The sequence below is a fragment of the Dromiciops gliroides genome, chromosome 1 (genome assembly GCF_019393635.1).
Source record: "Dromiciops gliroides isolate mDroGli1 chromosome 1, mDroGli1.pri, whole genome shotgun sequence".
NCBI lineage: Eukaryota > Metazoa > Chordata > Mammalia > Microbiotheria > Microbiotheriidae > Dromiciops > Dromiciops gliroides.
The window spans coordinates 55,660,923-55,676,298 of record NC_057861.1 but is presented as its reverse complement, the minus strand read 5'-3'; the positions used below and the strand labels follow the sequence as shown (position 1 = coordinate 55,676,298).

Below are 15,376 nucleotides of genomic sequence, written 5' to 3'. Positions count from 1 at the left end.
TGAGGACAACTGAAGTCTAAAAGAGTTGTCATTTATTCAAGGTGACAGAGTTAGTATTAGTACAAATGTAGGTAGGTGGTACTTTTTCTAATCTACTATGTGTAGAATCTGATTATATAATTGCTGGTCTTCAATGTATATATATTTTTCCTCTTAAAGATACCCCATTTTAGTGGTCTGGCCTCTACTTGGGGGTGCATTATTATTCAAACCAATAAACTGAGTGGAAGAACCAGGTTTTCTACCTCTGGAAAAATTATACTGTGTCATGTATGTAGTAGCATACTAGTTTGATGGCAAGAATACAGAACTTGTAGTCAAGAAAACCTGGTGAATTCAAAACTAAATGGATCGTCAGGATCCTAGATTTAAATTTGGAAAAGACCTCAGAGACAGACTAGCCCACTCCCCTCATTTTATAGATGAGGAAACTTAGGTGTAGAAAGATTGCTATTTGCTTGCCTCATATATATAATAAGCATCAGAAACAGTTTGTTTTTTGTTTTTTTGGTGAGGCAATTGGGGTTAAATGAGTTGCCCAGGGTCACACAGCTAGTACTTGTTAAGTGTCTGAGGTCGAATTTGAACTCAGGTCCTCCTGACTCCAGGGCTGGTGCTCTATCCACTGCGCCACCTAGCTGCCCCATCAGAAACAGTTTAAACGAAAATGATCCAGAGCAAGTCATTTGACCTCTTAACCTGTTTGCTTATCAGTAAAAAGAATATAATGGTGGCAATGGATAGAGCACTGGCCCTGGAGTCAGGAGGACCTGAGTTCAAATGTGGCCTCAGACATTTAACACTAGCTGTGTGACCCTGGGCAAGTCACTTAACCCCAATTGCCTCAAAACAACAACAACAAAAAGAATATAATAATCTTTGTATTTTTAAACTCCACACAATTCTGAGGAGAGCAGTTAGCAAACATTGTCATGAAAATATAAGCTATTAGAATTTATTTTTAGCATAGGGAGAGGTTTACTTTGACTTGAAGAGCCATTTCCAAGCCTTTTGGGAAAAGATCTTGGATTTAGAGAGGAAAGGGCCCTTAGACACCAGCTAATCAGTCACTCAGACCCCCTTTATTATACAGATGTAGAAACCAGGCCTACACAAGTGAAATGACTTGCCTAGGGTCTGATTTCCAAATAAGCATTATTTTCAATGATTTTCACAAGCTGCCTCCACACAGAATTTTTGCCATGATTGCCTTATACCACTTTGTTTTGAGAAAGAAGCAATGACCGTTTCCAAATTTTATTTTCTTTAATGCCCAGCTCAGTGTTCTGTCTATAGTGGATGCTTATTATTTTTTTTTTAAGTGAGGCAATTGGGGTTAAGTGACTTGCCCAGACCCTAGTTAGTGTTAAGTGTCTGAGGCTGGATTTGAACTCAGGTACTCCCGACTCCAGGGCCGGTGCTCTATCCACTGCGCCACCTAGCTGCCCCGTGGATGCTTATTAATAAAGGTTTATTTAAATTTCTTTGAAGAGATGGCACATAAAACAAGTTGTTTATATGCATGTTGTAATAGTAGAAGCATAATATAAAGTTTCAAATTCTAATGACTTTTAATATATTAATTTCTGGAATGTGTTTCTTGAATAAAACAGGAATAAGCCCAAACAAAGGTTTATATAATGGATGATATGATATGATATGATATCATATAATATAATAGCTATGCATTAGAAGCTTCTCTACTGCTCTGCTAATTTACAGATCCCCCACCCCAATACCACGAACATATACTGGAATATTTCATTGGTGAATTGGCAAATTGAGTGTTTTTAATTAAGTTTGGCCACAAATAGTTATTGTTGATTTTAACCTTAATGCTCTATTCTGTGAATTACAGAAAGCTCTTCGTGGGTGGCCTTGACTGGAGCACAACGCAAGGTAGGTCACACATTTTATAGCTTTGACTTCTAAGCATGTTATTATTACTTCTGTTTCTTAGATCTTGTGTATTTGTTATTTTTTTTTTAAACCATGTCTTTAGTGATTTAAAGAACTAGATTCCTTGAAAGTGCATTTATGGTTGAGAGGTAGGGGACTGGCAAGAATATTATAATGACACTATCACATTTCATTTTGATATCAGAGATAAAGGGGAATTATGTACACTTCATGTTCAGGCCATGGTAGGTTTTTAAAGGCAGGACATTTCTTGGCTATATGAGATATAAAAGCAAATACTCTAGTCACTGGTCAATATTTGAATAAGTTGTATTGTTAAATATTTTTATGCTGATTTCCTGAATATTCCAAATTAGTGCACTCACTAGTTCTCTCTCTCTGTCTCTGTCTCTCTCTCTCTCTCTCTCTCACACACACACACACACACACACATACACACACTCTTGATAAGATGCTTATTATATTTCCGTAGCACAGAATATAATTAAAATGTATGTTTCCCTTGCACCCCTTTCCTTATCTTGCACCCCAAATCACCAAATCCAAATAGCAGGAGCAGCCAAGATAAAGAGTTCTAAGTTACTATGCAGCTATAGATAGTATGGAAGCATTCAAGTTGCTAAGCTGTAAAACGCTTAACACTAAATGCTTAACACTGGTTATATGTTTTTGTGTTTTTGTTTTTAATTTCTGACCAGAAACGCTGCGCAGCTACTTTTCCCAGTATGGAGAAGTTGTAGACTGTGTTATCATGAAAGATAAAACAACCAACCAGTCTCGAGGCTTTGGGTTTGTCAAATTTAAAGATCCCAATTGTGTGGGAACAGTGCTGGCCAGCAGACCACATACATTAGATGGCCGCAATGTAAGTTACTTTTTTTGTTTGCTTTGATTTATTTCTTAGGATTAATTCTGTAAGGGGAAATTTTTTTATGCTAAAGTTCTTTTTACTTTTAAAAATTGGGATCAAGTACACAAAAAAAATTGGGATTAAGTTAAGCAAAAAAGTGAGATTTAGTTCTCCCATCAGTTATTATAATAATGATATATGGTAAATTGACACATGAGGTTGTGGTAATTTGCCACTGGCTGCTGTACTAACATCTTGTTTTGTAGAGAAAGTAATCTGCATATTCACAACTAGCTGGTTTGAAACTTCCTACAGATTGACCCAAAGCCATGCACACCTCGGGGAATGCAGCCGGAAAGAACACGACCAAAGGAAGGATGGGTAAGGGAAATGGAGGTGGGGCATCTGGAACTAGAGGTATATTGGTAAATCTAGAAGGAAGAACTTAGAGGAAGTAATTTAGCTCATTTTTATACATCAAAGATTTGTTCCTCAAGAATGATGATGCAGAGTAAAGGAAGGACCTCCAATTTGATGTTTGAAGAATTGAAAGTTTATCCAAAAACATTCAATTTTTTCTCTCTGAGAATTGTTCTCAATCTTACCTTTTATACACCTATCCATTTCAACACATTTTTTTTTTAGCCTGAATTTTCTGCTAACTTCTAACAGTTCTAGAAGACATCAACATTTAATAGGAAATGTACCTGAACCCTTCTGTTCCACCATTTGATTTATTTTCTTGAAAGGTTGTTTTATGTGTTAAGTGATTCATTTATACTAGCCAAGAAACTATTACCTTCTTAGGGACATAGATAGAAATAGATGGGAAATAGATAGAATCAATGTTTTGAGTTTTTCAGGATGATACTACCTCATAAACTAAGATAGTAGTATTTTTATACCATTTTTTGAGCATAGTTCAGTTGGCTTAGGCCTATCAGCTATATCTAGTAAGCCCATCTTTCCTGAAAAACCTTATTTTGTTGTCTTGATATTTTTGAAATGTATTTGAGTAGACTTTGTGATCTTGTGGAAAGAGAATTCAGTTTGGAATGAGAAGGTGTAGCATTGAGTCATAGTTTTACCATAAAGAATTGGACAAGTCATTTGATCTATGCCTGCTTTCAAATGTATAAAATGAGAATATTGATGCCTACCTACATTAGCTGTCTCATAGGTAAGGTAAAGCCACTAACTTCTCCATTACTAGAGCTCTTTAAGCACAGTGGCTGAACTTATTCGGAATATTCTTTTATAGAGACAAAACATAAGACAGTAGATATACTAGATACCTATCTCCTTGGGCCTCTGCTTCAGAAGAATGAAAGCAAAATCATTCATGGAAAACAAGCTGAGGAGCTTAGGTTGTTCCTTTGGGTAGAGCAGGGGAAATTAAATGGGCCTTGTATGATTACCTTCCTCTAGATTATATAGTATACACAGAAACTTTTAACTATTTTCTGAAGTGATGGAAGAAATTAGTTTTGATTTTCCTTAAAGGATTGCCTCTAAATATGTATAATAGTAATAATTTTAAATTTCAGCAGTACCTTTGATGACATTTAACTTGAGCTAGTCAGAAGGTTCATATTTAAAGAAAACAAAAATATATGGTTTTATTGGATAACTGGTTTTGTTCCTTTGTTGCTGTTGTTAAATTAGCAATCAGACATTAAATTGTGGATTGTGAGGGTGATCTAGAAGGTACTTTTTGAACTAATTAGATGAAGATTATACTTAAACCCCTTTGAGCATTTGCCTTGATAATTGCAGTTTAGCTCAAGACTGCTTTGCCAATCCATAGTCCCACTTTCAGATCTCCTTTCCATGAAGAACTTTTGGGTACAGTTGTACCAAAGACATTTTTGGTTATTTAAAGTGGCCAAGTGTTTGGTCTTTTACTCAGGTGTGGGCTGTCAATAGACTAGTTTTCTCTTTAAAGTGTAGCAGTGTTACATACTGCATTACATACCTCATTGTGCCCTATTACATAATTATGTTGGTATATTTGAATAATGCTTTTTGTGTTCCCTTCCATGATAAGAAAGGATTTGAAGTTAACAAAATATCTTACTTGGTAGAAAGTGGGGCTTGAAAGTTCAGAGGGAGCATTGTAAACATGTTACTCTGGTATATTGGGTCTTCAAGTAGAGACTAGAAGCTAGCCTTTTGGAGATGTGGAAAGAATTATGAATCCTCTTTGCTTAGATGGTTTGGCAGGGAAAGCAATTTGGTCATTTAGAATCCTGAACTACAAATGAACAATTTTATATAATAACATAGCTGAGGTAAGAGGGTTGTGAGGAGTTTCCAATATGAACTAACCAATTTCTCCTCCTTGGTACAGCAGAAAGGTCCTAGGAGCGATAACAATAAATCCAATAAAATTTTTGTTGGTGGAATTCCTCACAATTGCGGCGAGACGGAGCTCAGGGAATACTTCAAGAAATTTGGAGTGGTGAGTCATTTATCATGACAGCAGGTATCGGCTTGTAATGGAAGACATTGCCCTTTATTTTAGTTGCTTTGATTGGATTAAGGTATTAAATCTCTCTTTGTCAACAGACTGAATCATGGTTGTAATATTTGTAATCTTGGACAGTCGGAGATATCTTTTAATTGTTAGTAGCTCCTGGCTCAAACATTTTCCATTTAATTTATTTTTATTTTACTTTTGCCCACCTCTCAATCCTCCCCATCCTATTTACCTTGAAATAAACCAGGATGGTGTCATTGTTTCCTGCATCGTTCTTAGTGTTTTGATTTTTCTGGTACTATCTGAAAATACTAAGTTCTTTAATGGTTCAGGTTTACCCTATGTCTTCACCTTTTTGCACATGGGTGAGATGCTTTTTGGAAATGCAGGTTGCAGACTCTTGATGATTTGTTTTATTATAATAGCTTTGCTGTAGTAGATGGTACAGGCATACCCCTGTCTTAACTGCTGTAATGTCACAAAACCTCATTGTAATATCATTTGGCTGGTTGCCTGACATACAAAACAGATGGTCTAATTAGAGCAGCAACTACACCCTGTAACATTTCACCTAACGTTTTGTTTTTGCAGAACTAATTAACAACATTAGACAGGGCTATGCCTATTTTCAGAGAAATTAAATTTATTTAGTTTCCAAGAGTTGGCCTTTGGTGTATGAACCAGCTCTTTATAATGAGGGAAGGAAGCGCTTAGTTCAGGTCTTAAACTAAACCATAGCTCATTTCTGAGAACTTGGAGCTTGTTTCATACCATGGGACTATGTGGAATGAGTTATATACAATATTGGTTGTGACAACAATTAATGCTAATGGGCATAAATGTTATTTCACTTGGATTTCTGTTTAGGGGTACTTCTTTCTTTTTTGGACTCCTCTTAGTTTCTGAGGAGACCTGTTTCATTTTTAAGTGTTTCAGAGGCAGCAGAATGTAGTGTTTAGAGCTACATAAACATATTTCTACAAGGTCCCTTGTAGCTCAAAACATCTCAAAGCCTTGAATATTTCTGTGATTGGCAAACTTTCTAGGTCCAAGAGTTAGCTATTAACAACCAAGAAAACAAAGCCATGTTTCTTGCTTCTTTTTTAAGCCATCTTGCTGCTTTTTTGGTACTTTAGCAGAGCATAATAATTTGGGGTGAAACTCAAGTTGGCCTATTTGTCTTTCTAATACAAGGTTGAAATTCACAAGACTATCTAGTTTTCAATTCCCTCTCCTGCTATCACTTCTATCCCCCCCCCCCAACCCTATTCTAACTATTCTAACATGACTATGGGGCTTGAAGATTGGTTTGCATTTGTAAGTCAATGCATTGTAGTTAGACACTGCACAACCTTGGAAACGAATATTTCTAGCTTTAAAGGTCATCAGTTCAGCAAGGGTCAGATTCAGGAAACCTGGGTTTGCATCCTTCATAACTGTTTGATCCTGGGTAAGTTTCTTAACTTCTCTAAGCCTACAAGCCTCCCTCACAGAACTGTTATGAGAAAGTGCTTTGTAAACCCTTACGGCAGTACTTTGTAAGGGTGAATTATATTAACTTATATGTTCATCTAAATTTTTTTTTTTTTTGGTGAGGGAATTGGAGTTAAGTGACTTGCCCAGGGTCACACAGCCAGTAAGTGTTAAGTGTCTGAGGTTGGATTTGAACTTAGGTCCTCCTGAATTCAGGGCCAGTGCTCTATCCACTGCGCCACCTAGCTGCCCCATCTAATATTCTTATATGAACTTGAGACAGTGAACAGTCTCAAGTCTGCTAGGGAGAAATATTACATATATAAATTCTCTTCAGATCGTCTCCCCAAACTACTAAATAGCATAAAACTTGATTTAATTTTTTCCCCTATTTTAAAGGGGTTTTCTGCATTAAAACAAATATGGTAGTTCACAGTGCAAAGAACCCTAATGCTCTGTGGCTTCCCTTCTGTAGATCTAATTGTTTTTTTAAAGGCAGACTAAATGATTTTATTCTAGCTTGCAGATTTTGTGATTACTCAAAGCAGCCCAGGATTTGGTTTGTTATGCTTTAAAAATTAGAAATGCAGTGTAAATACCCAAAAAACAAGCAGAGAAAGCAGTGCATTCCTGCTCAGAGGTCATCAGAGATTGGCTGGCCTAGTGGGCCTTTGATTCTAAAGGGATTTTAGGTAGAGTTTGACTGTGAGAACTGCTGAGGTATCCCCTTGAAGATTTGCTCAGAGCATCAGAATGCTTCATTTAGGGCAATCTCTGCATTCCAGTGTTGGCCCAGGAGATGAGACATGGGTTTTGTAGACTACCCTCATTTCTGGGCACTACTGAACTTTCTCATCTTATGACAAAGTGACCCCAAGTAGTCATTTTTCTTTGGATTTAATGTTTCAGCTGAGAAATTCTAAGTCAGCCCCAGGTACTTGTCTTCTCTTGATGTGACTGTGCCCTGGCCTGACCTGCTGCCTTCTTGTAAGCAGTCTACCCTCCCTACACAACATCGTTAGTGGAATTTCCTTTCTCTCTTTCAGGTCACTGAAGTTGTCATGATCTATGACGCAGAGAAGCAGAGGCCTCGAGGTAAAGGCTGATCTCGTTTGTCCTTGAAACTTCTTCATCCTCTCCTTTTGCTCAGATGGCAAACTATTTCACACCATACAAAGAAAAAATTAGCTAGATTTTTTTTTAAACATTGCCTCAAAGATTTTGAGACAAATATTAAAAATGTAGGTCTTTCATGTACAAATCCATTACGTGTGTTTGTGCTTTTTAAGGTCAGACATTATGCATTCCTTTTTCTTTTTCTTTTCCTTTTTTTTTTCTTTTTCTTTTTTCTTTTTGCTAGTTATTTTGAATTGAAGTTTTAAAAATTGACAAGAATTTCAACATGGTTTCTGTTTTTAAATGTATGTAGAAAGATTTGTAGATATTTTTAACTGTGGTGAACTGATCCTGCTTAAGACCTGTCTCTCCTGTTTGAAGTCAACATGAATGTACTTGGAAGTGTGATTTCATGCTGTCAGCCTGGTTCTTTCCCCACCTACACCCCACCTATCCATTCCCTGCCCCCCAACCCCCCTTGGTATACATGATTTGCTTGAAACGGAAACAAATCCATTCCATGCTCTTTTTTTTTTTTCCTCCTCCATTTGGGAGGGTTCTTTAGTCTAATGATTTTAACATGAGGCTGGTGCAAAAAGAAACTTTCATGAGTTGCCCAAAAGCACACCTCCAAAATTGATTTGTGGAGTTGGGATGACAAAGATAAAGTCATGGTTTTTAGTTTTTTGAGGGTGGTTTGGGGTCATTGTTATTGTTGCCCCACACAGCCTTTTCCTCTCCCTTTCCCCTTCCCCAAATCCCCACTTTGTTTTTGGTTAGTCCATCAGTTTTGGACAGGCTATGTGAACCAATCTGTAAGTTTTGGTCTGTCTGAAATAATTGCCATGTCATTCACTTCATCTACCATCTGCAGAATATTTATTTGAGGCAATATTTTATGATTGCATTAAGCTTAGTTGCACCAACTGCCCTGTAGCATGTTCTATACATGCTGGAGAATAGTTTGCCATTTGAACTTTCATTTTTCCTCTGACTCCATTATTATGTAATGTATTCTTCACTTCATATTTATTAAGCTGTTAAGTCTTAGTTTTATTTTTAATTTAGACATACATCCTTAGAAACGTATTTTAAGTGTTTCATAGTAAAAGTACAGTAATGTTAAGTAAGTTTTTTTTTCTTTTCTTTCTGTGAATTGTTTGACTGTGATTAACGATATCTCTTTAGATTTCTCTTCCCTAGGTGTTAAATTATATCACACAGGTACAGGCCAGTTCCACAGTCAGAGGAGGGACGGGCTTTGTCTGCATTGGGGTGTAAACGAAGTTTCAATAGATTTTTCTGTTCAGCTTCTTCGTTGGTGATGTAATCTTATTGAAAGATGCATTCTTTAGAAAATCTGTTCTAGGAGCCTCCAGAATCTGAAATTTGCCACTTCTTATTGCTGCTGCCCATTTAAAAAGAATTGGAGCTATATGTTTGGTTAAAATTCCTGGAATTTGAGAAATACTATTTTTAACCATATTGCTACATCACTTATATTTGTTCGGAATATATGCCCTGATCTTGCAATAGCTTAGCAGAAAGGATATCTAAAGTTCTGCTCTCTATCTGACTAGCTCATCCACTTAAAGCTTTACAAAGAATAAACACAAACAAGAGTGAGGTGAGTTCACTGTTTGCAGATCACTATTCAGGTCCCTTTACTCTTGTAATCCTTGCTTTCTGTCATGATGAGGAACCCATAGTTAATGTCTAGTTGATTGGGACCTGGTGGCTAAAATAAGGAATGGGGTAGTCAGTTAAAAGGTGGGATAGATAGATGGGCATTCGTTATAGAATTAGGCAGCAGTGCCTAGGAGTTGGGGTTGAAGAGTTTTGAGACTTATAATATTGGTTAGCAGTACCAGAAGTGAATAGAGAACTCATTGGAGTATGGGTAAATAGGCAGGTAGTTTCCATGGCTTAGGCAAATTAAAATAACTATAGGCCCATGGTATTCATTTCAGTTCTGACATTTGTGTTCCCTCTCCCCAATAAAGAAGCCAATTGCTCAGCTTAATGACATCCTTAAACTGAGGTGGGGGGGTGGGGGTGGCGGGGAGGAGTGTGTGTGTGTGTGTATGTGTGTGTGTGTGTGTGTATATGCTTGAGTGTGTGCGTGTATGTATATTTGTCTCCCCATGTGTATATGTGTGTGTGTGTTTGTATGTCCTTGTGTGTCTGTCCCCATCCAAAAAGTAAGGTAGAAACAATGATTTGAAAGTCAAGTCCTCCCTTCCTTAGAAAAAGTAATGGACACTAGGGAACAACCTTCTGATTTTTCTAACCTTTTGCATTGTTTCTGAATTTCTGTGATAAGATAAAACTCTACTTGTACACAATGTTCTGCATGTGATGCATTAATGCTATTTCAGACAAACAAACAAAATTTCTGTAGTTTGTATTCAGTAGATGCATTTATTCCTGCTAGAACTTCCCTGTCTCATTGTTCATAGTTTAATGCTGTTTTAGTATTTTCCCTTTTCCAGTTCCTAACCTTGTTATCTAACCTTCATTTCTACTCTGAATTACCTTCTTCAGTTACCTTACAGTTTTCCTTGTCCTTTTGCCTTCCTCCTTTGTATTTGCTACCTTCATCGTTTTGAACCTCAGATTTCATCCCTTCAGTTATATGGTCATGTTGCTGATTGATATAGATATATATATATATGAAAATTGTAAATCAAATTGATCCTAAAACCCTTCCCAACTGTACTTTGCTGGTAATCTTTGTCAACTCAGCTTCCTTAGCCTTCTCCCCCATCCCTTTCATGCCTGTTGTCTTACCAGTGGTATTTCATTAAAAATATCCTGAAGTCCCAGGTAACTCCAGTCTCAGCTTCCCCTCATCTACTTTTGTTTGCTCCCTGAAGTAATCTGGACTTGAGGCACCATTTATGAAGTGATCCTGGTAATCTATAATTTCAGCCTTTCCCCTTCACAGTGTTTAGACCTTTGCTATTGACTGCACATAAATTCTACCAATCCTCGAGGGCCTGCGTTTGTCCTAAGTCCCTTCTTAAATATACTCAAAACTGCTTTCCAGACAAGTAATAAGTTTTTTCTGCTTTCGCTCTCCTGCTTTCTCGGCCAGCAGGAGGTGTGTTTTGGTAAACCTACACCTGCCATTCTCTCTTTCTCTCTCCCTCCTCCAAAAGAATCCATAAGCAAACAATCAAAAGAATTATATATGTATATATATATATGTATATAGCCTTATTATCTTTGGTCCTTTTGGTGCCCTACTGAATTCTTTGAGAATTTCATCTTTCTTCCAAGTTCTTTGGCATCTGTCTCCTCGAAAGTCTTTCTTTTGTGAACAGAGTCAGTGGACCATCTCTGGAGGTGGCGGGTGCTCCCTTCTGTTCTCCTCTTGGCATCTAGAGGGGAGTCTGTGATATTAAACTGATCCAGGATCCCTGCAGAGACTTGAAAGGGTCTTCTTGGCAGTGCTGCTAAGCTTTCCAGTTCACTACAGACAAATACATTGTGATGAAATGCTGCTTTCCATTGGATGGTCGCTCTCATCACAGACCAACCAAACTTCGTTTATACCACCAGACTCTTGTGTTTGGGAAATGCTCAAGTTTTTCTTTTTATTTGATTTTTATTTAATTTTAAAAATTTTGATGATGCCTCTTGCTCTTGCTGCTGACAGCAGAATTTGACCTGCTGGAATCCATTTTGGCCTGTATCTTTGTGTATTTTATATATAACCTCCTTTGATAGGCCTCCTTGGGCTTCCCCAACCGAGTTGGGGAAGCTTAGTGAGGCACTAACTGTTATAGATACTGTGTTTCCGTTTAACGCTTTAGAGCAATATATATATATATATATGGCTGCTGTCAGCACTAGCTGCAAAGCAAAATGCAAGCCAAGGTGGAAAATCTTGGGTTTCAGAAAAGCAAATGCACATCCAGACTACACGTGCCCAATTTATCTTCCTTTTGTCGTGGTCCAGGAGCCCTTGCAGATGGTTAATAGACAATGTAGTGATTTCTTATCCTTTATTAGGAATTTGGTTTTTGTTTGAACATTTAGTAAATGGAGGCAGTGGCTATAGTGGAGGGAAAACTGGCTTTGGAGTCAGAAGATCTCTGTTCCAAGTCCTAGCTCTGCCATTTAACTACCTTTGGAACCTTGTCTGTAAAACCCAGGGTGGGGGGCTGGGTAGATTAGTTAGTAGGTCAGGGTTCTTCTGGCTCTAAATCCAATGATCTTTGTGCCTCCCCAAAACCAAACAAAAACCCCATACCAAGTGTCATCTGGCACATTCAGTGACGAGATAGGAAACCTTAGGTGTATAGAAAAAGACCTTCAAGTTTGGATCACTTCATGAGCCAAGTATTTCAATACATTTTGGCTACTGACTCTTAAGGACGTTTTTCTCCTACTTTAATTTGGGTTGGCTACTTTTCATCACATTTGGTTTGTAGGGTTTAGCTTTTTGTTTTTAGACTAGTTCCTTTGGCAAAGTGTAGACTCTTAAGATTTTAACCTATGCCGGTTGTTCAGAAAAGAAAGCTGCCTTGTCCCATGACCATTTTTTCCCAACTTAGTCTGCTTACCAGCTATGTAAAACCTTTCATATTAAGTGAGTTATAAGAACCCCAAATATATATCTTTTGTTTTGCATTTGCATGTGTTTAGCTAAGAATCAGCCCCTAGTAGCCACCCTGTCCTTGCTTTTTCAGGTGGCTGCTACATTTTGTGAACTTTGTTAACATACCTGGCTTATCTGAAACCCTTATTTGATCCCTTGGTCCGCCCCTAATACTGTTCATCATCCTGTTTTGTGTCACAACACCCTGCTACCTTGATTCACTCTTCGTCGTTGGCTAGGTTTTGGATTTATTACTTTCGAGGACGAACAATCAGTGGACCAGGCTGTCAACATGCATTTTCACGACATCATGGGCAAAAAAGTGTGTAGTTGTAGTTTTATTTTACCTTAAGACCAAACCAAGTCTTGGGCAACTGGGGATTTCACTGGTAAATAAGTATAGATTTGATAGTTTTGTTACAGGAAGGGAAAGATAAGGAACTTAAGTAAAGTAGATCATTTGGCAGAAACAAAGTCGAGGGATGCTATTTCATTAGACATAAGTTTTTCAGGAAGTTTTGGCACAACTTGCCCTAAGATGTGTTCCTTGGGCTAGGTGGCACCATTCTCTTAGAATTCCTTTTGGATGTGGAATGCCTAAAACAAACAAAAAAATGAAAGAGTAGGAAATTAAGCAGGAAGAAAAGGTGTTTAGTCTGAGTCCATGTTTTCAGTCTGGCTTCCAGTGAACTCTCTGTGTTGTCTAAGGTTCGGTTTAAGATACCACTCCTTCAGATGTGGATTTCATATTCAAATTATATAGCACTTAACCTGATAAGTGAGTAGAAATGAACCTTTAAGAATCCCAAGTTACAATTTAAAAGGAAAGCAATCATGAAACATCATGAAGGATTGGTTTTTTTAAATTGGGTCACTTACTGTGAAACTTCGGTACAAACCCACAGACTTTATTATAGTATTTAACCACAATGCAGTTAAGTGACCTCTGGTTGTTATATCTTCATACTGTGTTGCCATTACATGAAGATAGTAATAGGAAGTTGAAGGTCTGCCCCTCCCCAGCCCCAGCCCCCTTGATTACTCTGTTCCTCTGTGAACACTGAACATCATTTGTCTATATGAGCCTATTTAAGAATCTGTGCAAAATCAGTACCCAAATCTTCATTTTACCTGGATCCTTATGATTTTTACAAAAGGAGCTCTAAAATGAATAGCTGGGACATGGCATTCCTAATTAGTGCCAGATATCATAGGATCTGAATTTATGTTGAGTTTGGACCTCCTTTAAAAAAAAAAAAACTATTAGTGTGTAGTCCATTTCAGTAACAGTGCCAAATATTTTCCTGTGTTTCTGATCTGGTTATAACCCAGACCCATGAAATGTTATTTTTTTTAACTCACTTTGAATGCAGAACATTTATTCTGTCTTTAGTTTCACAGGCATTTCTTTGGCTGATGGTTAAAATATTTTGAAGGTGGTAGTAGTTAATGTCATCAACCCACTAGTCCCCCTCCAAAAAAACAAAAAAAGATGGTGTTAAAAATTTAGATTTCTCTATACAGTTCAGTGTATGTGTGATTATTTTTATATTTAGGTGGTTTAGAATTTGTCAAAGTTTTAATGAAGTCTATTTGAACCTACCTAAAACAGGAAAAAAATATATCTTGTACTGACATTCGTTGAAGCTTTTAAGTTTAAAATTAGCATACAGATTGCAAGGATGCATGACAATTATGAACACAAGTTCAAAGGAGTCTGCGTTCAATATTTTAAGGTACTGTGACATGCTATTGAACATTTATAATTTGAAAAAAGTGTAATCTTTATATATGGAGCAGGAGGTATTTTGCTGAATTAATAGATTAGCTAGTGTCTTCTAGTAGGGTCCCAGTAGACCCCTCTGCTGATGTTAAACAGTGATTTTTGAGAAAGCTCGATGCCAAAGATGATTGAAATAACAATTTGAAATGACTTCACTCAATGTGTAGATTAGGTATAGATATCTGGAAAAAAGGGCAAACGTATACTGCTTAAGGAGTCGGGCTCTTGAGCTGGAATTCTAAAGCAGCCCAAATTCCCATTTACACATTGGTCAAAAATCAAGCTATCTAGATAAGTGGGATGCTTGCCTTCCTGTTCTTAACATTGGTTATTTTAGTGGCTATATTAAGCTTTTAAAACGCCCGAAGTCCCGTTTGGTGATTAAAAATGTATTGCTGGGGTGACTCTGCATCTATATGTTCCATCATTAAGGGTAAAAAATTGTAAATTACAAGAACTACTTTGCTTTGTAAGCAGGAACCAAATTCCCCTAAGGAAAAGTGTGTGAAGGCTCATTAATTTGAGTTCTTTGAAAAAGTCCCTTGGTTCTGCTATATAGCAGATCCTTTCAGCTCACAGAGATTTTGTTACCATCATGTATAATGTCCTTGGGGCATCAGCAGAAAGGCGGTGAGTACTAAACCTTTGTCCCTGTGCTGAGCCTGTAAGGCAAAGCAGACAGAATTCTGAATACCAAAATGCCTGCCTGCACTATCAGGAAGCCCCCATTGACAGACGATTCAGATTTATTTCCTTTGTATACTGGCCCCCATTAAAATTTATCATAAAATAAAAAAGAATCCTGAAGACACTAGTGCAGAGAGATTCATTGAATAAAAAATGGGATTTGGGGTGAGGTTTGGATGTACAGCTTAGCAGAAGTAGGTCAAGTTCCTTTCTCCCCAGCTGTCCCAAGCCACTCAGTTTTATTATTGACGATAAAGTGTTGTGGCTTAGTGAGTGTTCCAAACAATTGGGGTCTGGGCTACTGACCTAACACAGTATGAAGATTTTGCTTACTGATTCCACTGTCCATTTATTTGCATGTCTGTTTACTTTTTTGTTAGATGTAATGTAAGATTGATTCTCTTATCACATCCATTCCCTCTGACATTATTTTGAGTTAATTGAGATTCTTTAAGCCTTAGC

The 15,376-nt window shown here is 37.4% G+C and overlaps 1 protein-coding gene across 7 annotated transcripts in view; it reads left to right on the top strand.

Moving 5' to 3' along the window:
• The window catches only part of DAZAP1 (DAZ associated protein 1), a 40,877-nt gene that overhangs the window by 12,980 nt on the left and 12,521 nt on the right, over positions 1-15,376 (top strand). For 4 of the 7 annotated variants that reach the window (XM_043985068.1, XM_043985050.1, XM_043985095.1 and 1 more), the window contains exons 2-7: positions 1,859-1,899; positions 2,619-2,785; positions 3,086-3,151; positions 5,121-5,231; positions 7,769-7,817; positions 12,684-12,766. In XM_043985068.1, coding sequence (XP_043841003.1) covers positions 1,859-1,899; positions 2,619-2,785; positions 3,086-3,151; positions 5,121-5,231; positions 7,769-7,817; positions 12,684-12,766 — 517 coding nt within the window. Of the gene's footprint in view, positions 1-1,858; positions 1,900-2,618; positions 2,786-3,085; positions 3,152-5,119; positions 5,232-7,768; positions 7,818-12,683; positions 12,767-15,376 lie in introns of those variants that run through there. The other 3 variants (XM_043985078.1, XM_043985059.1, XM_043985104.1) reach the window with 2 other exon arrangements.